Here is a 23,088-nt window from a genome sequence, read left to right on the forward strand (position 1 = left end):
TCAGTTATAGAATGTAGACATGATCAGTTATAGAATGTAGACATGATCAGTTATAGAATGTAGACATGATCAGTTATAGAATGTAGACATGATCAGTTATCTAATGTAGACATGATCAGTTATAGAATGTAGACATGATCCGTTATAGAATGTAGACGTGATCAGTTATAGAATGTAGACATGATCAGTCATCTAATGTAGACATGATCAGTCATCTAATGTAGACATGATCAGTCATCTAATGTAGACATGAACAGTCATCTAATGTAGACATGATCAGTTATCTAATGTAGACATGATCAGTCATCTAATGTAGACATGATCAGTCATCTAATGTAGACATGATCAGTCATCTTATGTAGACATTATCAGTTATAGAATGTAGACATGATCAGCTATCTAATGTAGACATGATCAGTTATCTAATGTAGACATGATCAGTCATCTAATGTAGACATGATCAGTCATCTAATGTAGACATGATCAGTCATCTTATGTAGACATTATCAGTTATAGAATGTAGACATGATCAGTTATCTAATGTAGACATGATCAGTCATCTTATGTAGACATGATCAGTTATAGAATGTAGACATGATCAGTTATCTAATGTAGACATGATCAGTCATCTAATGTAGACATGATCAGTCATCTTATGTAGACATTATCAGTTATAGAATGTAGACATGATCAGTTATCTAATGTAGACATGATCAGTTATCTAATGTAGACATGATCAGTCATCTAATGTAGACATGATCAGTCATCTTATGTAGACATTATCAGTTATAGAATGTAGACATGATCAGTTATCTAATGTAGACATGATCAGTTATCTAATGTAGACATGATCAGTTGAAGAATGTAGACATGATCAGTTATAGAATGTACACATGATCAGTATTCTAATGTAGACACGATCAGTTATCTAATGTAGACATGATCAGTTGAAGAATGTAGACATGATCAGTTATCTAATGTAGACATGAACAGTCATCTAATGTAGGCATGATCAGTCATCTTATGTATACATTATCAGTTATAGAATGTAGACATGATCAGTTATCTAATGTAGACATGATCAGTTGAAGAAAGTAGACATGATCAGTTATCTAATGTAGACACGATCAGTTATCTAATGTAGACATGATCAGTTATAGAATGTAGACATGATCAGTTATAGAATGTAGACATGATCAGTTGAAGAATGTAGACATGATCAGTTATCTAATGTAGACATGATCAGTTGAAGAAAGTAGACATGATCAGTTATCTAATGTAGACATGATCAGTTATAGAATGTAGACATGATCAGTTATAGAATGTAGACATGATCAGTTATCTAATGTAGACATGATCAGTTATCTAATGTAGACATGATCAGTTATCTAATGTAGACATGATCAGTTGTCTAATGTAGACATGATCAGTTATAGAATGTAGACATGATCAGTTATAGAATGTAGACATGATCAGTTATAGAATGTAGACACGATCAGTTATCTAATGTAGACATGATCAGTTATAGAATGTAGACATGATCAGTTATCTAATGTAGACATGATCAGTTGAAGAATGTAGACATGATCAGTTATCTAATGTAGACATGATCAGTTATCTAATGTAGACATGATCAGTTGAAGAATGTAGACGTGATCAGTTATAGAATGTAGACGTGATCAGTTATAGAATGTAGACGTGATCAGTTATAGAATGTAGACGTGATCAGTTATAGAATGTAGACGTGATCAGTTATAGAATGTAGACGTGATCAGTTATAGAATGTAGACATGATCAGTTATAGAATGTAGACATGATCAGTTATATAATGTAGACATGATCAGTTATCTAATGTAGACATGATCAGTTATAGAATGTAGACATGATCAGTTGAAGAATGTAGACATGATCAGTTATCTAATGTAGACATGATCAGTTATAGAATGTAGACATGATCAGTTATAGAATGTAGACATGATCAGTTATAGAATGTAGACATGATCAGTTATAGAATGTAGACATGATCAGTTATAGAATGTAGACATGATCAGTTATCTAATGTAGACATGATCAGTTATAGAATGTAGACGTGATCAGTTATAGAATGTAGACGTGATCAGTTATAGAATGTAGATGTGATCAGTTATAGAATGTAGACATGATCAGTTATAGAATGTAGACATGATCAGTTATAGAATGTAGACATGATCAGTTATCTAATGTAGACATGATCAGTTATAGAATGTAGACATGATCAGTTGAAGAATGTAGACATGATCAGTTATCTAATGTAGACATGATCAGTTGAAGAAAGTAGATATGATCAGTTATCTAATGTAGACATGATCAGTTATAGAATGTAGACGTGATCAGTTATAGAATGTAGACATGATCAGTTATCTAATGTAGACATGATCAGTAATAGAATGTAGACATGATCAGTTATAGAATGTAGACATGATCAGTTATCTAATGTAGACATGATCAGTTATAGAATGTAGACGTGATCAGTTATAGAATGAAGACATGATCAGTTATAGAATGTAGACATGATCAGTTATAGAATGTAGACATGATCAGTTATCTAATGTAGACATGATCAGTTATAGAATGTAGACATGATCAGTTATAGAATGTAGACATGATCAGTTATCTAATGTAGACATGATCAGTTATAGAATGTAGACATGATCAGTTATAGAATGTAGACATGATCAGTTATCTAATGTAGACATGATCAGTAATAGAATGTAGACATGATCAGTTATAGAATGTAGACATGATCAGTTATCTAATGTAGACATGATCAGTTATAGAATGTAGACGTGATCAGTTATAGAATGTAGACATGATCAGTAATAGAATGTAGATATGATCAGTTATAGAATGTAGACATGATCAGTTATCTAATGTAGACATGATCAGTTATCTAATGTAGACATGATCAGTTGAAGAATGTAGACATGATCAGTTATCTAATGTAGACATGATCAGTTATCTAATGTAGACATGATCAGTTGAAGAATGTAGACATGATCAGTTATAGAATGTAGACATGATCAGTATTCTAATGTAGACATGATCAGTTATCTAATGTAGACATGATCAGTTGAAGAATGTAGACATGATCAGTTATCTAATGTAGACATGAGCAGTCATCTAATGTAGGCATGATCAGTCATCTTATGTAGACATGATCAGTTATAGAATGTAGACATGATCAGTTGAAGAAAGTAGACATGATCAGTTATCTAATGTAGACACGATCAGTTATCTAATGTAGACATGATCAGTTATAGAATGTAGACATGATCAGTTATAGAATGCAGACATGATCAGTTGAAGAATGTAGACATGATCAGTTATCTAATGTAGACATGATCAGTTGAAGAAAGTAGACATGATCAGTTATCTAATGTAGACATGATCAGTTATCTAATGTAGACATGATCAGTTATAGAATGTAGACATGATCAGTTATAGAATGTAGACATGATCAGTTGAAGAAAGTAGACATGATCAGTTATCTAATGTAGACATGATCAGTTATCTAATGTAGACATGATCAGTTATAGAATGTAGACATGATCAGTTATAGAATGTAGACATGATCAGTTGTCTAATGTAGACACGATCAGTAATAGAATGTAGACATGATCAGTTATAGAATGTAGACATGATCAGTTATCTAATGTAGACATGATCAGTTATCTAATGTAGACATGATCAGTTGAAGAATGTAGACATGATCAGTTATCTAATGTAGACATGATCAGTTATAGAATGTAGACATGATCAGTTATAGAATGTAGACATGATCAGTTATCTAATGTAGACATGATCAGTTATCTAATGTAGACATGATCAGTTGAAGAATGTAGACATGATCCGTTATCTAATGTAGACACGATCAGTTATCTAATGTAGACACGATCAGTTATCTAATGTAGACATGATCAGTTATCTAATGTAGACATGATCAGTTATAGAATGTAGACATGATCAGTGTCACGTTCCTGACCTATTTCTGTTAGTTTGTTGCATGTGTTAGTTGGTCAGGACGTGAGTTTGGGTGGGCATTCTATGTTGTCTGTTTCTCTGTTGGTTTAAGGGGTGCCTGGTATGGCTCTCAATTAGAGGCAGGTGTTTGGCGTTCCTCTAATTGAGAGTCATATTTAGGTAGGTTGTTTCACAGTGTTCGTTGTGGGTGGTTGTCTCCTGTGTCAGTCGCACCATACGGGACTGTTCGGTTTGTTTTGTACATCGTTCTTTTTGTGTAGTCTTTTTTCCCTGTTCGTGCGTTCTTCGTGTTTTATGTAAGTTCATATAATTCAGGTCTGTCTACACATTCGTTTTGTTTTTTTGTTAGTAAATTCTAGTATAGTTCGTTTTCTGTCTTTGTTGTTTTGTCGTGTCTTTATTAAATATGTCATTTCACAACGCTGCGCCTTGGTTCCATCACTACTCCTCTTCTTCGGTTGAAGAGGAGGAGGACCACCGTTACAATCAGTTATCTAATGTAGACATGATCAGTTGAAGAATGTAGACATGATCAGTTATCTAATGTAGACATGATCAGTTATCTAATGTAGACATGATCAGTTATCTTATGTAGACATGATCAGTTATAGAATGTAGACATGATCAGTTATCTAATGTAGACATGATCAGTTATAGAATGTAGACGTGATCAGTTATAGAATGTAGACATGATCAGTTATCTAATGTAGACATTATCAGTTATAGAAAGTAGACATGATCAGTTATCTAATGTAGACATGATCAGTTATAGAATGTAGACATGATCAGTTGAAGAATGTAGACATGATCAGTTATCTAATGTAGACATGATCAGTTGAAGAAAGTAGACATGATCAGTTATCAATGTAGACATGATCAGTTATAGAATGTAGACATGATCAGTTATAGAATGTAGACATGATCCGTTATCTAATGTAGACACGATCCGTTATCTAATATAGACATGATCAGTTATAGAATGTAGACGTGATCAGTTATAGAATGTAGACATGATCAGTTATAGAATGTAGACGTGATCAGTTATAGAATGTAGACATGATCAGTTATAGAATGTAGACATGATCAGTTATCTAATGTAGACATGATCAGTTATCTAATGTAGACATGATCAGTTATAGAATGTAGACATGATCAGTTATAGAATGTAGACGTGATCAGTTATCTAATGTAGACATGATCAGTTATCTAATGTAGACATGATCAGTCATCTAATGTAGACATGATCAGTTGTCTAATGTAGACACAATCAGTTATCTAATGTAGACATGATCAGTTATCTAATGTAGACGTAATCAGTTGTCTAATGTAGACACAATCAGTTGTCTAATGTGGACGTGATCAGTTATCTAATGTAGACGTGATCAGTTATCTAATGTAGACATGATCAGTTATCTAATGTAGACATGATCAGTTATCTAATGTAGACATGATCAGTTATATAATGTAGACATGATCAGTTATAGAATGTAGACATGATCAGTCATCTAATGTAGACATGATCTATATATACAACATATATACACCAAACAGATATACTGTAGTAAGAATGGCATGTAGGCCTACATATATACACCAAACAGATATACTGTAGTAAGAATAGCATGTAGGGCTACATATATACACCACACAGATATAGTGTAGTAAGAATGGCGTGTAGGCCTACATATATACACCAAACAGATATAATGTAGTAAGAATGGCATATAGACCTACATATATACACCAAACAGATGTACTGTAGTAAGAACGACATGTAGGTCTACATATATACACCACACAGATATACTGTAGTAAGAATGGCATATAGACCTACATATATACACCACACAGATGTAGTGTACTAAGAATGGCGTGTAGGCCTACATATATACACCAAACAGATATACTGTAGTAAGAACGACATGTAGGTCTACATATATACACCAAACAGATATACTGTAGTAAGAATGCCATGTAGGACTACATATATACACCAAACAGATATAGTAAGAATGACATGTATGGTGGAAAATTGCAAGATTATGTTATGATACTTTTATTGCATCAGATGGTAGTTTTACGCAACAGAATATAGTATTCTTATAACTATTCTGTGTGTGTTCTACTGAGGATGGGCCTCTGGGAGATAACACTGACAGGGTATTTACCATGTCTTTTGGGTGATAAAACCTAAAGAGCATTCCAGAGCATGAGTGAATGTTTCTGTTTTATATGTTACCAGGGAGAGATGACCCCAGGGCCAGACCCTGGTCTGTACACAAAGATGACTGTTTTTACAGCAGATACTGTCTGCTGTGAATTATAGGTTTCTTTCATACAAATCTTAACCTTGTGACCCATTCTATATATCTTTTGTTCGTCATGTAGTTTGAAAGGGGTGTATCTTGGCTATAAAAGACCTTTGTACTTTTGTTTCGGGGCTCACAACGATTCATCTGAACCAGCCATCGCTATTGCAAAGCTCTCACTAATAAAGATTCCGTTTAAGTATAACTCTGACTTGTGTGATAAGTTTGACTCTCCTCGTTTGATAATACAGAAATTAACCACCACACTTGTAGGCCTACATACATACACCAAACAGATATACTGTAGTAAGAATGACATGTAGGCCTACATATATACACCAAACAGCTGTAAGAATGACATGTAGGCCTACATACATACACCAAACAGATATACTGTAGTAAGAATGGCATGTAGGCCTACATATATACACCAAACAGATATACTGTAGTAAGAATGACATTTAGGCCTACATACATACACCAAACAGATATACTGTAGTAAGAATGACATGTAGGCCTACATATATACACCAAACAGATATACTGTAGTAAGAATGACATGTAGGCCTACATATATACACCAAACAGATATACTGTAGTAAGAATGACATGTAGGCCTACATATATACACCAAACAGCTGTAAGAATGACATGTAGGCCTACATACATACACCAAACAGATATACTGTAGTAAGAATGACATGTAGGCCTACATATATACACCAAACAGCTGTAAGAATGACATGTAGGCCTACATATATACACCAAACATATATAGTGTAGTAAGAATGACATGTAGGCCTACATATATACACCAAACAGATGTAAGAATGACATGTAGGCCTACAACAGTAGATATACTACAGTGACCTACTGTACAATCCAGTGATAATGCATTCATGTAGCGTGGATGAGGTGATTGATTGGCAACCCTCTGTGCTGTTGATGTTTTCCAGAGACGTGTTCCCTCAAGGTCTGCCAGATGAATATGCTTTTGTGACGACTTTCAAGTTCAGGAAGACCTCGAGACGAGAGGACTGGTACCTCTGGCAGATCTTTGACAAGTATGGAATTCCACAGGTGGGTTTTCATAGTGCTGTGTGTGTGTGTGCATCAACATATTCCATGCTGAGTCTATTTGATTGCCAGTTGCTGGGGCTGGCATGCAGACAGAGAGGCATTATTATTATTTTCCTGATAATTTGTACCATTGAATATCAGAGAATATGTTATATTTTCCCAGGGGCGCAACTTTGGTTTTTGAATTGGGGGGGACATTTTATTTTTTAATTTTTTTATGCAGTCAGATAAACACTCCAAACAGCCTACCAGACCGCTTGGGGGCATCTGCATGGTCCTAAAGCACACCGTCCCTCGTTTTGTATCACGTTTCAATGATAATACTGTGCGGGGGGGGGGGGGGGGGGGGGGGTGCAATTTCAGAATGTCCCCCGTCCCCAGTGAAAGTTGCGTCCCTGTATTTGCCTATCACATGCATTTGAGAAACCTTTCATCATTAACACATTCAACTTTATTCACTTGATCCTTCCTCCGTCGATCCTACCCAGGTGTCTATCCGTCTGGACGGTGAGAACAAGGCAGTGGAATACAACGCAGTGGGGCTGACCAAAGATGCAGTGAGAGCTGTGTTCAAGAATGAAGAGGTGGACAACCTGTTCGACAGGAACTGGCACAAGATCGCCCTGAGCGTCGAGGCCAAGGCGGTGTCTCTGTACCTGGACTGTAAACTCATCCAGACCCTGCCCATCGGGGACAGGGAGGACATTGATATCCACGGGAAGACTGTGATCGGGAAGAGGCTGTACGACAGCGTGCCCATTGATGTGAGTGCTGGGTGGTTTTATAAGGGTTGAGCTTAAGAGCAGTGGGAAGGTCAGGGGAATGGAAGTATGCTACCGTATGTGGTGGAACAACATGGTGGATTAAGGAAATACTTTTTATGTTGTATTTCTAGACTACAGATGTGGGATTTTAATTTCATCACTTGTGTTGCTGAGAATTCTTGCACAGCAGGAAATGTACACTTGTAGTGTATTCAAGATTTTAAAAGGGTCCTAAAGTTTGTAATTTCCACTTTTAAATGTCAGACTTGATTTGCCCTAAGGAAAAATGTATCAACCCCTACAAAAAATGGCCATAAATTATAATCCACATAATAATTGTTGCTGCAGGACTATTTTCCTACTGTAGAAAACTGGCTCAAATTAAGATCCTACATCTGTAGTGTGCATCTTGTGATTCTGTGTTCATTTACTGTACTGTAGTGTATGTTTAGCTAACTTTGTGACTTTCTGTCCCTGCAGTTTGACCTTCAGAGAATGATCATCTACTGTGACTCCAAACACGCTGAGCTGGAGACCTGCTGTGATCTGCCCACCGGGCCGGTGAGTCAGACAGTCAGACAGACAGGGCACCAGTGAGTCAACCAATCATCTGTCACTGTGGTGGGCCTGGGCCACTCTGCTGGACAGAATGCATATCATACCTCACTGCTTCCTGAGAGACATCTTTCCCTTTTCTCCTTTCCTCTGTCATGTACAGTTACCTGGCTCACCTTCAGACGGTAATACTGTTTTTTAATTCCAGTGCCCCAAGAAGGTGGTGACGGAGGCCCCTCCCATAGAGATTCCCACCCCCACCCCTACAAGGGGGGAGCAGCAGAGAGGACCCCAGGCGGTCAACTGCTCATGTCCCGCTGGAGAGAGGGTAAGATCTATTATAAACTGGGGGGTTAAAGACCTGAATGCTGATTGGCTGAAAGCCGTGGTATATGAGACTGTATATCACGGGTATGACAAAACATGTATTTTTACTGTTGTAATTATATTGGTAACCAGTTTTTCAATAGCAATAAGGCACCTTGTGCCTAACAACAGCCCTTAGCCATGGTTTATTGGCCATATACCACACCCCCTCCTGCCTTATCACTTAATTATAGGTCATAGCTCCTCTATATGTGTTTTACGGTTTCCAAAGATCTGTTTATTTAAAGGGATAGTTAGTGATTTTGGCAATGAGGCCCTGTATCTACTTCCCCAGAGTCAGATGAACTCGTGGATACCATTTTATGTCTCTGCGTGCAGTTTGAAGGAAGTTGTTAACCAGCGCTAGTGCCTATTGCTAACTAGCATAAGGACTGTAAGTCTACATAGACTTGCAGTCATTGCACTAACCCTAGTTAGCATGGCTCGCAAAACTACAGCTAACTTCTTTTGTACTGGACACAGAGACATAAAAATTGTGTTCATCCGAAATTCTGAAGTAACCCTTTAATGTTTTACTAACTTGCAAAAGAGATCTAATTTTCAATGTGACTACCTGATGTAATAATGGATCAATAAATGTTCCTTCATCACAGGGAGAGATCGGTGTTCCTGGCGTTGCCGGGCCCAAGGGTGAAAAGGTCATCTAACGCTCCTCCTAAGCTGTATCTCATGTGTGATACAACAATATTCCTATTTTCTGGATCAATTTCTCTGGGCTCGTTCTTGTGCTCTGTCATAATGTCACATGCCTACTCTTACAGGGTGATACTGGTGCTCTGGGAGCGGCTGGACCTTCTGGCTTCAAGGGAGCCAAAGGAGAAACTGTATGAAAACATTACTGTGACAATGTCAACCATACTGTCCCATTTACTTATCTGCTATCTTAATTCGACCCTGTTTCTCACAGTAGGAAAATGATCCTGCAGCAACAGAAAATGTGAATTATTATGGGTATTTAGTTAATGGACATTTTTGTAGGCGTTGATTCGTTAGTGCAACTCAAGTCTGACATTTTAAAGTGGAAATTACAAACTTTGGAACAATGGCATGTATTTCTGGATGCCAAGGGAAGCCAGCCCCCCAAAAAAAAAAAAAAAAAAAAATTATTTTGTTTCTCTGAGTTCCATAAGTTTCCTTCAAATCGTAAGAGGCTGAACGTATCTCACAGGAGAAATGATCCGAGTGAGCGTGTATGCGATCTGACGCTGTCTGGTCCAAACGAGTATGACATTGTTGCTGCCATTGTTGAATGAAAGGGAAGCCAGCAAGTATTTGGCCTCCCTTGACAAAAAACTATACAAATTGTGCCAATCAGCATTGAGCTAAACTGAGCGTGCTCAACTGTGAATGGTCCTGGCGCACCACAAAAATGTGTCAAGGTAAGGCGGCATGGATTTGGCATTGAGAGCATACTGTATGTCAGAAACAACTTGAATTGTTGCATCTCGTTGTGTTGTTGTCCTCCGGTCGCTAGGTAGCCCCTTTCCTAAATTAGCCATGGATGAAGATAGGGATTTAGACTTGTGGTTTTACTTAATTCTCCGTACTGGCCAATGATTATAATGGCAATTCTGATCCAACCATTAATTAATACATTGTGCCCCTGGCCTGAGAGGATGGAAGTTCAATATGTAGCTAGATGTAGAAGACTAATATTAACTAGCTAAAGTTGCCCATGAATGAAAGTTAGGTCAGCGAGCAAGCATTTTAGCCAGGTAGCTTAGGACAACAAAAAATGAAAGTGTGTACTGTATGACAGTGATAGACCATTTCGTCAAAATGAAAGAGAGGAGGATGGCATTGGCTTTTCTCTACAAGTAGGGTGAGTCAACGTGTTTTTTCTACTTGCACGAACACTCGTACACTCACACACCCGCTTACACAGAAATCAGAACCATGGACAGCCACATGATATTTAGCTTACGTTGATTAGACTAAATAGTTTTTAGTATCTTTTAGTTGTCACTGTATTATACTAAGCAGAGGTGATTTGATGATGTTGAAATGTTGAAGTTGAAATGGTGCTGGAATAGTGGAGGCAGCTCCTGTTTTCTTTGCGACTTGCAGTAACTCTCTGTTGTTCTAAATTAATAGTTGTTTAGTGGGCCGAAAATGTTGGAAACATTAACTTGCTTGACCATACTGTAGATCATGTAACTGTGTGTTACGTGCAATACGCTTTGTGGACTTCACAGGACAGAGGTTGCTCTCCGGTTTTGTGAAAAAAACTAAATTGTGGTTGAATTTATTCTGCCACTGTCTTCTCATTGTCTCTGTCTTAGGCCTATATATCACAGTCGCAAGGCATATGAACTAACAGGTTTTGGAACAATGCAATTATCACAACACATAGGTTGTACTGTAATATGGCTTCTTTTGGTTCCTACTGCTTTAGAACCCTTTAAACTTTGAATACACTACAATTTGCATTTCCTGCGGTGCTGGAAAAAGCTGAGCGACAACAGGATATCAAATTAAAATAGCAGATCTGTACGGGCCTGACATTTGAAAGATAAACAGTTGATAGTAAGCATACTAAACAGTCATATTAGAACATAGCTTGTTTAGAGTGTTTTGTCGTAGTGTGTGAAGTATATGATACAAATCAATCATGTTTAAAGTTCCTGCTAGATGATGTGTTACTCTACGTAGATATTAGACTTCCAAGTTTCCGTTATCTTAAGTGGCATGCACCTCCTTTGTCTTTTCTGCTGTCTTTTCTTTCTCCAGCCTCGATAATAATTGATCCATGTTGATTGATTATTTGCAGGGCAAAGTAATATCTGTCAAGGGAGACACAGGTGAGAAGGTAAGGTCATGGTTTTGACAGTGAAACTCCTCTCGTCATAATAATAATAACAGTAACAGTGCATGGGCATCATCATATCCTAACCCTCTTCAACCAAAGATGTCTCTCATTGGATCTATCACACAAAGACAGAATTACATCTCCTAAAGTACAGTAGCACTGTAGAAAAACAATATGATTTTTTTCCATACCACACCATTTTTGGGGATTAGGAAAATGGCCATACATGTCATAGTGAGAATTACAAGCACAGGACAAGCACAGAAACATTTCAGTTGAATGCATTCAATTGTACAACTGACTAGGTCTCCCCCTTTCCCTTTCCCTTTCCCATGCAGACACCTGCTCCGTTAGAAGCACACCATGTGGTTCTGTTAAACACACACACTGGCTTGGCCCAGTTCAGACTACACTAAATCTGGGTTCAAATAAGATTTTACTTTTTTAATAGTTTTGTTTGCTGGAATGAGCTTGCCTGGTAGATAGTTCCAAAACCACACCAATCTGCCACTCCAGCCAGGGAAGGGAAAGGGGTACCTAATCAGTTGTACAACTGAAGGCATTCAACCAAAATGTGTCTTCCACATTTTACCCAACCCCTCTGAATCAGAGAGGCTCAATCAAGCACTCAAAGTATTTGAAAAGCATTAAATACTATCTGAACCCAGGTCTAGTGCTGACAGCTGCACCTGTAGTGAGTGTGCTGTCATTTCAAAATGCACGCGATATGTAGGCAGTGTAACTTCCTGCCTTGATATCCACTGTGTTAGGACTCAACATCAACAGTCTCAACGTCATGGACTCACTCCAGCCATGTTGACTCACAACACAAGCAGCCACCCTTAGCTAAAAAAAGATGCATGCCTGAATCCTGGCAATTTATTTAATTGCTGACATGATGTGGTGGTGGAATTTCCAGAGCTAGTTGGAGAAGAAGTGGAACACGCACCTAATGTCTGAGGAGTTTACTGTTTGAAGTGCATTTCTGCTTCTATACTATCTATTTATCTGTCGCTGTCTGCAAAACCCTTAGAAATAGAATGACTATTCTATTTCATTCTACTTCTGGAAAATCCATGTTTCTACTATAGGGTTTTTACAATTCTGTTTGTGTCAACTTTACAAACAGAATGCAAAACTTGACGTTAATTAGTACACCCACAGGTGTGGTCAGAATGGACATGCTGGCACATTGACTTGTAAGTGGGAAAAGTGAATTCATCATGCTCTGCTTGCTACTGTAGTAAATACATCCTCAACAGTCTAGACTAGACGATCGTACAAACGTATTTTGTGTATAATGTCCTTTCATTATAGGCTGCCATTGGTTGTATGATGATTTCTGTTGCAATGCTGCTCTCTTTTGATGAAGACGGGACGTGCGTCAAAGTGATACGAGCTCTGAGAGTAATGAAAGGGGAACATTTTGACTTCTAAAGAAAGTGATTTATGAAGTGAAGTCACAGTGAAGTCTTTCTGGTGGTCGAAGGCTTAGTGGCACTATGTAATTAAACACTCCCACTTTTCTCTTCTAAGACTCTATGCTTTGGAGGGATTCCTTGGCACAAAGAATGACATCAGAGCACAAACCAAAACTACAATGTTAAAAGGCTACAAAAACGTTCTAAGCCATTGTTCCTTGAGTTTGAGTTTGGGTAGGCTGTGTGTGAGTAAGGTTGAGTTAGGGTTGAGTTTGGCTGTGTGTATGAACTGACCTCTGCGTTTAGAACACTGTGGGTCTTCGAGAAGCGGACCGAACCGCTGTTATCGTTTGGCCCCCAACACCATTGTTCAAAAGTTGTGTACTAACTGTTCGTCCTTGCTTGGTTATGTTCAGTGTGTGTATTCTGTTTTGTCCCAAAAGCAGTTATGTTTTTTTGTTGTGTACTACATGTTCTAACAGTAATCTACTAATCCCTGTTCAGGAAGTGAACCCCACCATATTGTCTCACAACACGTCGCCGCTGTCAGCATCTGTTACGCCATTACGCCTAGGCATCAGCGGTGTCCAGCCACCCTAACCTCCTCTCCTCTCTCTACAGGGTGATCCCGGGAGACGGGGGACGTCCGGCAATGAAGGATCCAAAGGGGAGAAGGTGAGTTGATCCTTAAGAGTTTTGCTTTTATAATGATGCTTTTCCACTGTTCTGTACTTCTCAGGACATGTCTGTCACAGAGGTGATTCATTAAATGGTGAGGCTTGACGTACTGCATCTGTTGCCGCTGCTTGCAAGTAGATTCTACATTAGGACATGTACAATAGACAGGAATGATATACTTTGTAGATGATTGTGCTTTAAAACCACTTCCAGGGAACCAGTGGAGCGGCAGGTTTTGCTGGGAAAGATGGATCTAATGGAGAAAGAGTATGAGACAACCATCTTACACTAATATTCTCTTACTGTAATTATAATGTAAACCTTTCTGATTAACTTCTGGATCTTTCTGCTTTATTGTAACAGGGTGAATCAGGGCTGGCAGGCGATCAGGGATTACTTGGACCTCTGGGACCAAAGGTGGGTGAACATTCTATTTCTCCTTGTTAATTCCATGTTGGCCTTGGAGAGTATACAATAGCCAATGTACTTTCATAACTACATGCAATATGCTCTTTGCAAACCCTTTTCTTGTGGTTGACACTGTGTTGGAGGATTTATGGCAGGTTAAGTGAAAGCTTAAAGAATGTAGGCAGCAGAGTTTATATTCGTTTTTTTCTACTCTGATATCAAAGACAGCCTTGTTCTTTGTGTTCTGTGTCTTGGTGGGCGTTTAGACATTTGATGGACAATTACCTCTCTGCTTGCTATTGATTTCCTGTGACTTGGCTGGCTGTCTTCTGCTGACTTCTCTTGTGTGAGACAGCTGGAGAGGGAGGGAGGGGTAAGAGGGGGAGAGAGAGCAAGAAGGAAAGTGTGGAAGAGAGAGAGGAAAGAGAGAGAAGGGAAAAGGGGAGAGAGCGGTTAGGTTTTGCCAATGTGCTGTGTGACCATTCAGTCCCAGACTCCCAGCTAAAGAGAAAGTCTCCCTGTTGACAGAACTATGGAAAGTTTCAATTGTGTAAGTTCATGTTTTTTTAGACTATACACCAGGGAAATGAGTCAAAAGCCTGAACATAGCATGTCCTTGTAACTGTGAATTCCATGTTAATACGGATACTTTCGTATTGTGGTGAGTTTAATCACTACCTAATACATACTGTAGCTAAGACCATTGCTCCTCAGGGAGCCTAGCGTAGGCCATCGGTGGCTTTCCATTGCACTCCGACACTCCCACACTTGGCACAGTCAGAACAAAGGTCAGGGGTCAGGGTCCCCCTAGAGGGTCACAATGCTAACAGGTGTTGTTGCTGTTCTGGTTGCTTATTTGCCTCTACAGAATCTGTACCTCGCAAGTTAACTTGTCAAGTTAGACACAGCAAAATGGGCTTTTTCCCCTCTACCCCTTTTAATCTCTTACCCCTCATATGACCTAATATGTAATATTACTGCTCAACTTGAAATGATTGGGAAATAACATTGCATCAGTAGTACCATATCTGTAGGTTACTGGTCTTTACTCAGCATCTGTTATCCATCAATATAATGTCTGGTCATTTTGTTCCTACAGGGAATTCAAGGAGACTCAGGACTTCCTGGTTCATCTGGACCCAAAGGTGTCGGTGTGAGTAGAAGCAACAATGAAAATATGTCATACATAAGCCAAGTAAATAGTTTCAGACAAACCTATGTTTTCTAAAAGTATCTTTGGATGTTACTGTATGTCTGTGTTGTACTATGTTAGGGTGAAAAGGGTTTGAAAGGAGATAAAGGATCAGCAGGATTAAGGGTAAGTATTGTTACATGTCCTATATTTGATTCAAATGATCGTCAAGTATCATAGGTCATCACAAGCATGACTGGTTAAAGAAATCAAATATAACTGCATGTACAGAGTTGAGAATAGAAAGCTCCACCAGGTTTGGTTAACTCTAAAAATAGCAGCGACTGACACACTTAGCTGACACACTTGTGCAGGTGTGGGTACACCAATTCCCTGCGGGGATACAAATTGAAATAAAGGTAATAGAATTTTAAACAATTGACAGATTTGTCCTATTTAAGGGTTAAGTCCGTAGTTTATGAGAAGGAATATAGACCTCAATCCCAGAGGGGAGTAATGGTTCAGACAGATGTGGACTGGCTTCCTTGATGCACTCTCCACATTTCCTGTCCTGGGCCCAAGGGGGCGGATCCTAATAATACTAGCTAGGGGCTAGCTACCTACAGTACTGTGTGTCAATGCCTCAGTTTCCTCTAAACTTTAAGGACTTCCTGAAATATAGACTTTCACTGCTGCTGTTGGCCATTGACTAGGACAGAACACACTAGTCAATCAGTCAGAGTGATTGTAATGCGATATGATTATAATGATTATACTGAAGTAGCACCCAAGATTGTGTAGCCTATATGATTCCTGGCCTATTGGGCTTCACACAGTATGTCAAGTGGGTCGTTGAGAACCATGGTTGTTATCAGGCTTTTGAGATACAGATTGACCTCTGCGTTGGGTGATGATGTGAAATGATAGGACTTAGATGTGCTGGTAAGTGTCATAGAGATCGACCGGGGTTCAAGGAGAAGGGTTTAAGATGTACGCTCACAGCAAGAGTAGAAGATTATTTACATGGTGGGTTGGGTGAAATGAACTGACAGCCGAGGCGAAAACGGTAACACCTACATAAAGACTTCATAACACACTCATAACCCATGTGTACCACATCCATTGGTCGTTGACATACGTCTCTGAGGTTGCGAAACAGAACATCTTTGCATGTCCTTCATAGTCCAGGCTGTCAACACATAAAGTGAAGAATCATTAACCCTGTACAGTACTGTACATACCACATGGGTCTTCTCCACCAACCTCCACCGACCCTGACAGAAAGCCATGGAGTAGGCTTGAGAACAGAACAGTCTGGAGAAGCATTTACTTCTCTGGAGGTGACAGAGGAAGTGGTGGTTCAGAACAGGAAGTGGCGGTTCAGAATAGGACGTGGTGGTTCAGATCAGGAAGTGGTGGTTAGGAGAGTCATCTCGGGGTCAGATAGGGGTCAGGGGTATCCTTGTTGTTGCCAGATAGAACAGTCACAAAGCCTGACAGACATGCGAGACATGTGTGTGATGTTTTCAGCACTAGCTACCTGCTGGAAAACGTGTTGCAACAACAAAGTCTTAGATAGAACGCAGTACAGCTGGGAAGATGTGGCAAGGTTATTGGTAGTCATAGCAGGTTACTTTAGAATCTCATCTCTTATGTGCCTAGAAGGCCATTTCTATTCAACATTGAACACGGTTCATTCTTCCTCACAGGGTGACAAAGGTATTGACGGATTCCCTGGGAAACCTGGTGTTCCTGGAAAAGATGTGAGTTGTCATTTTCTGTTCTGCAGGTGCATACCGACGTTTAAAGAAGAGAAAGACCTGAATTTTTCTTTCACTGGTAATAACTGCTCATTTCAGAATGGTGTTTTGTTTTGATTTACTGTCTAGGGTTTGGGAGGTCTGACTGGCGCACCTGGAGCCGCTGGAGTGAGAGGGGAAAAGGTATGGTCTTCTCTCTATCAAACACTGTAATACAACACATGATCATGAACAATACAGTATGTGAATCGGGACAAAACTTTCCTCAAAGAACACGCAAGAAAACACATGAAACAAGAGTTGATAAGCTATGCATCATTTAAGGATTGATAGGCTGAAGGTCTTATCCAGAGAGACTCGCAATCAGTGCATTAGCTGGTAAAACATTCACATAATATCACGATCAGTGCAGGTAAACCTTTAAAAAAGAGAGGTTATCTACAAAATCTTTCGCCAGACTGAACTCCTAAGTTACAGTCTGTGTTTTCCAGACGAACCTCTGTTTTCCAACCTATTTTCCCATCATCCCCCTCTTTTACCATCAAAGGTGGCCCATTAATCTGTCTGATATGATAACACATTAATCTTGTATGTCTATAATTACACACGCACACACACACACACACACACACACACACACACACACACACACACACACACACACACACACACACACACACACACACACACACACACACACACACACACACACACACACACACACACACACACACACACACACACACACACACACACACACACACACACACACCTCAAGCAATGTATGGAAAGTTAAACTTCGCATAACACTACATACCAGAAACTACTATTGCTCTTGTCATTGAAATTAATGTATATTTGCCATCTGAAATATTACCCCATAAACCACACAAATGATTTAAAGAGACAACTTTTCAAAACGTTTTTTAAATTCCTGTCTGGTTTCACTGTCTTGCAGGGAGAGATGGGACCTGCTGGAATGCCTGGGGATATGGTAAGTATTTTAACGTCATGTGCTGTATACTCCACTAGCATGGATGCCAATGCCAACCTGATACAACGTAGAGTGATTGTAAAAACACATACTGAAAATGTTATTTAAACCACACAGGTTCAAAGCGAGGGCTTGAAGGGAGTGGATGTGAGTACATGGATATATTCATTTTCTCTTCATATTTTTCTGTTCAGTATTTTGTGCATGGGTCTGTATCTTTAACACTATCAACTGCATTACTAAGTCTCCATCTGTTGCCATAGAATAACAGTGTGTCATGTAAGGTCATGAAGGAAAGTACACTAGATTGCACAGAGGTTGAGTTACTACACAGTAATGGCTGCAGTAACATGGACAGTATAATGCTCTTGTGACGTACAGTATATTGTTATTAAATGATGTCTGTCTCTCATGGACTCTGACTCTGTTACGTCTTTCTGTCTGTTCTGTGTTCCAGGGACCTCCAGGACCTCGTGGCCCTCCAGGGCCTGACGGCCCCCCAGGACCCCCTGTAAGGAACCACAATTTATTACTTCCTCTGTAGACCCCACCTTGATCTTTATCCCAATTATGTTATCTGTATAGATAACAGACGAATGCAAAAAGGCCCACTGGCTCTATAGCTTTACGAGTCAAAGCTGAGGTAGAAAAATGACAAGTGCTTTTTCCCCCCAGGGTGCACCTGGTCAACTTGGTTTACCTGGCGAACCTGGAGAGTTTGGCCAAAGGGTAAGAGTTTAACCTTTGTTATAGGATTTACATGCCTTTGATTACAGTTATACTGTAGGCCTACATCTGACCTCACTGGTACTTTCTTCATAAGAGGTTTAGGCGTGGCACAAACAGGTTTCCTCCCATATTCTCAAAACCATAAAGCTAACTTTCTCAACATGGTACTCAAAAGTAAAACATGTTTCTCTCGGTATCAAAGCACTGTAGTCATAGTGACTGCATGTTGACAGTACACAGTAATCTGTAATACAGCAGTACACAGCTGTTGGACTGCTGTTGGAATCGTCCCTTTGTTTTTCTACAGGGGCAGAAGTCAACTGTCTCACAGAAACAGGGATGGTGTAAAAGGTTTATGAACCTTAACATCCGTGTCGATATCCTAACAATAAATACACGGATATTCTATTCTAGGCAAGAAAATGCCGATGATAACATTACACCGTCATTTTCTGTATTGCCATTGTCGATGTGGTCTTTTTTGCACATATCTCTGGATGCATTTAATGGGTTCATGAGCAGCTTAACGGCTGGCTACTCTCTTGCCTCCTGTTGTGGTGGAACCACGTATATAATCCTGTACCTTCAATATGTCAAACCTTTCAACAGTCACATTCCCCTATACTGAACGCTGTATGTACATTCTAGTCATTTAGACTTATTCAGAGCGACTTACAATGAATAGTAGATCCACCGCTTCAGACCTGTCAACAGTCCTACCCCAGGAACACCACAAAACACTACAGAAGGCTGTAACAGAGACAGGAAGCCTTGCTCTGACAGTAGTGACTACCCAGCAAGCCGGGAAGATTCCCAGGATATTAGCTAACATTTCCATTAAGTTGTATTTAGGGTTTTATCTAACAATTCAATTTGTTTTATTGGCATTACATCACAATAACGTCCCAAAAACATTTAAATAATGTTTTTGATTTAAAAAAGAAAATCCTCCAAAAAATGTTCAAATCTGTCAGTTTAAGCTAGAGATATCAGTTTTTTTTGCATGGTATGCGTCTCAATCCAATGCATCCGTCTATGTTGCACATCTGCATCTGCAGTGATAGGTGACAGAGATAGAGCGGTGTTTGTCAGACCATGAGACATCCCGAAAATTGTCTGTAGCGTCTGAATGGCCTACAAAATAGTATGACCCCTCTGTGGAAAGATGAGACTCTCCGTTTTGCTCTACGACCCCCACAAGCGTCTTGGGTCTCGTCTGAAGTCGGTACAGCCGATCTGCCAACTTCTGTCCGTAGCGACCGAACAGTTTGGGGTACACACTAATATGACCCCTCTGTTGTTTTTTTGCACTAGGATGCTCACAGGCCTCACAAGACTTGTCTGAAGGTCCCCGGTACCAGTTTTTTTTAAATTCTGGAAGTATACATGGACACTGAGACAAAAATAAACGGTTAAATAAATGTAAAAATGAATTCTGGGGGGATACTTCAAGGGGTCTTAAAATTCAAAATCCAATAGCTAAATGGTCCTTGGTATGACCTTCTTAAAACAATTCCATATAGCTTAGTAGAACCCGCCCAAGGTTCATATTAGGTTTCCAGGTAATGCAATAACAAAATGGGTTCTGGGAATGGACCGTTTTTGTGTTATTAGAACGTTTTGGGAATGTTCATAGAATTAATTTTGGTTTGCTGGGTAATCTGACTGAGCCAGACCTCCTGGAGCGAGCAGTAGGATGTAACATCAGCTGGAGTTTAGATAGCACACAGTTGATGGAATGAGATGTTTTCTAACTATGACAAAAGGGGCTCTATCTGTCACTGTATTGTGTTGAGGAGTACCTTTGTCATTGCAATACATTTAGAAAATGATATGCTTCTCACATGGATGTGGAGATGTCACTGTATTTGGCACAGTATGGAGAAGGCATCACCCTATCTCTGTAGTATTGGCATGTTTTGTCATTTAGCAGACACTCTTATCCAGAGCGACTTACAGGAGCAATTAGGGTTAAGTTCCTTGCTCAAGGGCACATCGTCCGATTTTTCACTAGTCGGTGGCCTTTCATTTACTGGCCCAACGCTCTTAACTGCTAGGCTACCTACCTGCTGTTTCCTCCTTGTGTCTGCTATCTCTACTGGAGCTCTTAGTTTAGCCTGTTAACTGTGGGGTATTCAGAGCGGACCATGGCCTAGTCCTCTCTGTTCTGTTCAACACTACAGTTAGTTACAGCTTGATCTATTTTCTCCAGTTACCTTTTTGGCTGTTCTGCTGTGGCTTGTAGCACTTAACTGTACCTCAGTGTTGTTGTTACTGCTGCTGTGAACTCTGCTGCGGTGTGATGTGGGATGGTCTGAGTGTGTGTGTGTGTGTGTGTAAGTGTATTGAGGATGTGAAGTCACTGAGGGGATGTCTGCTGTGATAATGGGGCTGTCATGGCCGACACGGTTCTCCTGGTTCCTCAAACACACCGCAGTCCACACCACAGCCATCATCAGTCAACTGTTTCTCTGACAAGCCTCAAAGAATTGTCCACCCCCCATCCTTTACATATATCAGTCACAGCACTAAGGCGTCTCAGGTTAACCATGACGCTGTAGCTTAAACAGTCCTGCAGAGGGCAGTATATCACAGTTCAGAGAATGAGAGAAAGAGTTGAATACAGGAGTTGCTAGAGCAACAAAGGTTTTAAAGGGTTGATTGTACTAAGTGAATAAACATGTTTTCCTGCACAGGTTTATTTTCTCCCATTGTGACATGTGTTGATGTATGATGGTTGATTTTTTGTCTATCTTTTTCAGGGCAAGAAAGGTGAAAGTGGATTACCTGGTGTTGATGGGCTACCCGGACCTCCTGTAAGAATACTATTTTATGTCTATGTGCTATATATTGCAGGTACTTTTTATTGTGTCCTACAGTATCAGATCATTTACAGATATATTCCATGACAAAACAATCTGTTGGAACAGGAAGGCTATGTGTAATAGTATGACTCGCTGCTTCATAAGATCTCTTTTTGATATTATGAATGGAGCATGTGTCAGTTATCAGCACAGCTGTTATATCATGCTCTGGCTCATTGAAAAACAATTTCTTCTTGATGTTAACTACTCACCAGGGACCACATACCTGACATTACTGCTCTCTCAACACTAGCTTCAGTAAACACTTCCACTGGAGGGAAAATATGCTCTGCCACTTCGGGAACTCATCCATATGACATCAATTAATTTAGATTCCATATCGCTCTTAAAAGCAATAATTAGCGCCTTAGGGCCTGGACTTTTTCCTGACCGTGTGACTAGCCTTCCAGGAATAACTCTTGATATTTCCACAGCCTGGAGCTATGCCTGAATATCAGGCCAACCTAGAATGTCTTGCCTGTTGGACTGAGGTTGATGACAGTCTTTATTGATGATGCCTAGAATGTCTTGCCTGTTGGACTGAGGTTGATGACAGTCTTTATTGATGATGCCGTCTCTCTTTATAGGGTCCCCAGGGGCCTCCTGGAGGGCAAGGAAACCCTGGACAAACTGGACCTCCTGTGAGTTCTGTGCACCAACAATCCTTTACATTGAAGTCTGTACAGCGCAGATGTACTGTCAGCTGTCATTCCAAAAGCTCATAGAGGAAATGAAATAATAGAAAGCTAAACTATATGTATATTCTTTGCTTAGGGTCTACCTGGTGAGATTGGATTTTCAGGGAAACCAGGAGAGCCTGGCAAAGCTGTAAGTTTACTCTATTTTGTTTCACATTTACATGTTACATGTTTGACATGTTATATGATTCACTGATGTACCATTGAGTTGTCAAAGTACTCATGTCCCAGATGTATCCCTATATAACATTTATTGTTGAAAGGGTTTACCTGGAAACGATGGGCTGGACGGAGTTCCAGGAAATGACGGAGACAAGGTCAGTGTAGTAATAATAGTGTTTCATGTTTCCTAACCAACTGAATGTTTCAGGTTTTTATTCCTTACTAACAGTAAGGAAACATCTAATAACATGCAGCATTCCAAAGGCATGGAGGACAGTGTACCAGCGTGTTATCCCTACTGACACGTTTATGTTCTCA

At 39.6% G+C, this 23,088-nt stretch overlaps 1 protein-coding gene across 1 annotated transcript in view; it reads left to right on the forward strand.

Moving 5' to 3' along the window:
- Nucleotides 1–23,088, forward strand: part of LOC129831075 (collagen alpha-1(XXII) chain-like) — a 59,347-nt gene that overhangs the window by 19,376 nt on the left and 16,883 nt on the right. The window contains exons 6-27 of the mRNA XM_055894100.1: nucleotides 7,286–7,409; nucleotides 7,898–8,173; nucleotides 8,654–8,734; nucleotides 8,937–9,056; nucleotides 9,709–9,753; nucleotides 9,877–9,939; nucleotides 11,886–11,924; nucleotides 13,967–14,020; nucleotides 14,237–14,290; nucleotides 14,387–14,440; nucleotides 15,531–15,584; nucleotides 15,705–15,749; nucleotides 17,273–17,326; nucleotides 17,453–17,506; nucleotides 18,282–18,317; nucleotides 18,435–18,464; nucleotides 18,775–18,828; nucleotides 18,993–19,046; nucleotides 21,809–21,862; nucleotides 22,498–22,551; nucleotides 22,685–22,738; nucleotides 22,872–22,925. Coding sequence (XP_055750075.1) covers nucleotides 7,286–7,409; nucleotides 7,898–8,173; nucleotides 8,654–8,734; nucleotides 8,937–9,056; nucleotides 9,709–9,753; nucleotides 9,877–9,939; nucleotides 11,886–11,924; nucleotides 13,967–14,020; nucleotides 14,237–14,290; nucleotides 14,387–14,440; nucleotides 15,531–15,584; nucleotides 15,705–15,749; nucleotides 17,273–17,326; nucleotides 17,453–17,506; nucleotides 18,282–18,317; nucleotides 18,435–18,464; nucleotides 18,775–18,828; nucleotides 18,993–19,046; nucleotides 21,809–21,862; nucleotides 22,498–22,551; nucleotides 22,685–22,738; nucleotides 22,872–22,925 — 1,507 coding nt within the window. The remainder of the gene's footprint in view (nucleotides 1–7,285; nucleotides 7,410–7,897; nucleotides 8,174–8,653; nucleotides 8,735–8,936; nucleotides 9,057–9,708; nucleotides 9,754–9,876; nucleotides 9,940–11,885; nucleotides 11,925–13,966; nucleotides 14,021–14,236; nucleotides 14,291–14,386; nucleotides 14,441–15,530; nucleotides 15,585–15,704; nucleotides 15,750–17,272; nucleotides 17,327–17,452; nucleotides 17,507–18,281; nucleotides 18,318–18,434; nucleotides 18,465–18,774; nucleotides 18,829–18,992; nucleotides 19,047–21,808; nucleotides 21,863–22,497; nucleotides 22,552–22,684; nucleotides 22,739–22,871; nucleotides 22,926–23,088) is intronic.

The sequence above is a fragment of the Salvelinus fontinalis genome, chromosome 32 (genome assembly GCF_029448725.1).
Source record: "Salvelinus fontinalis isolate EN_2023a chromosome 32, ASM2944872v1, whole genome shotgun sequence".
In the NCBI taxonomy this organism is placed as follows: domain Eukaryota; kingdom Metazoa; phylum Chordata; class Actinopteri; order Salmoniformes; family Salmonidae; genus Salvelinus; species Salvelinus fontinalis.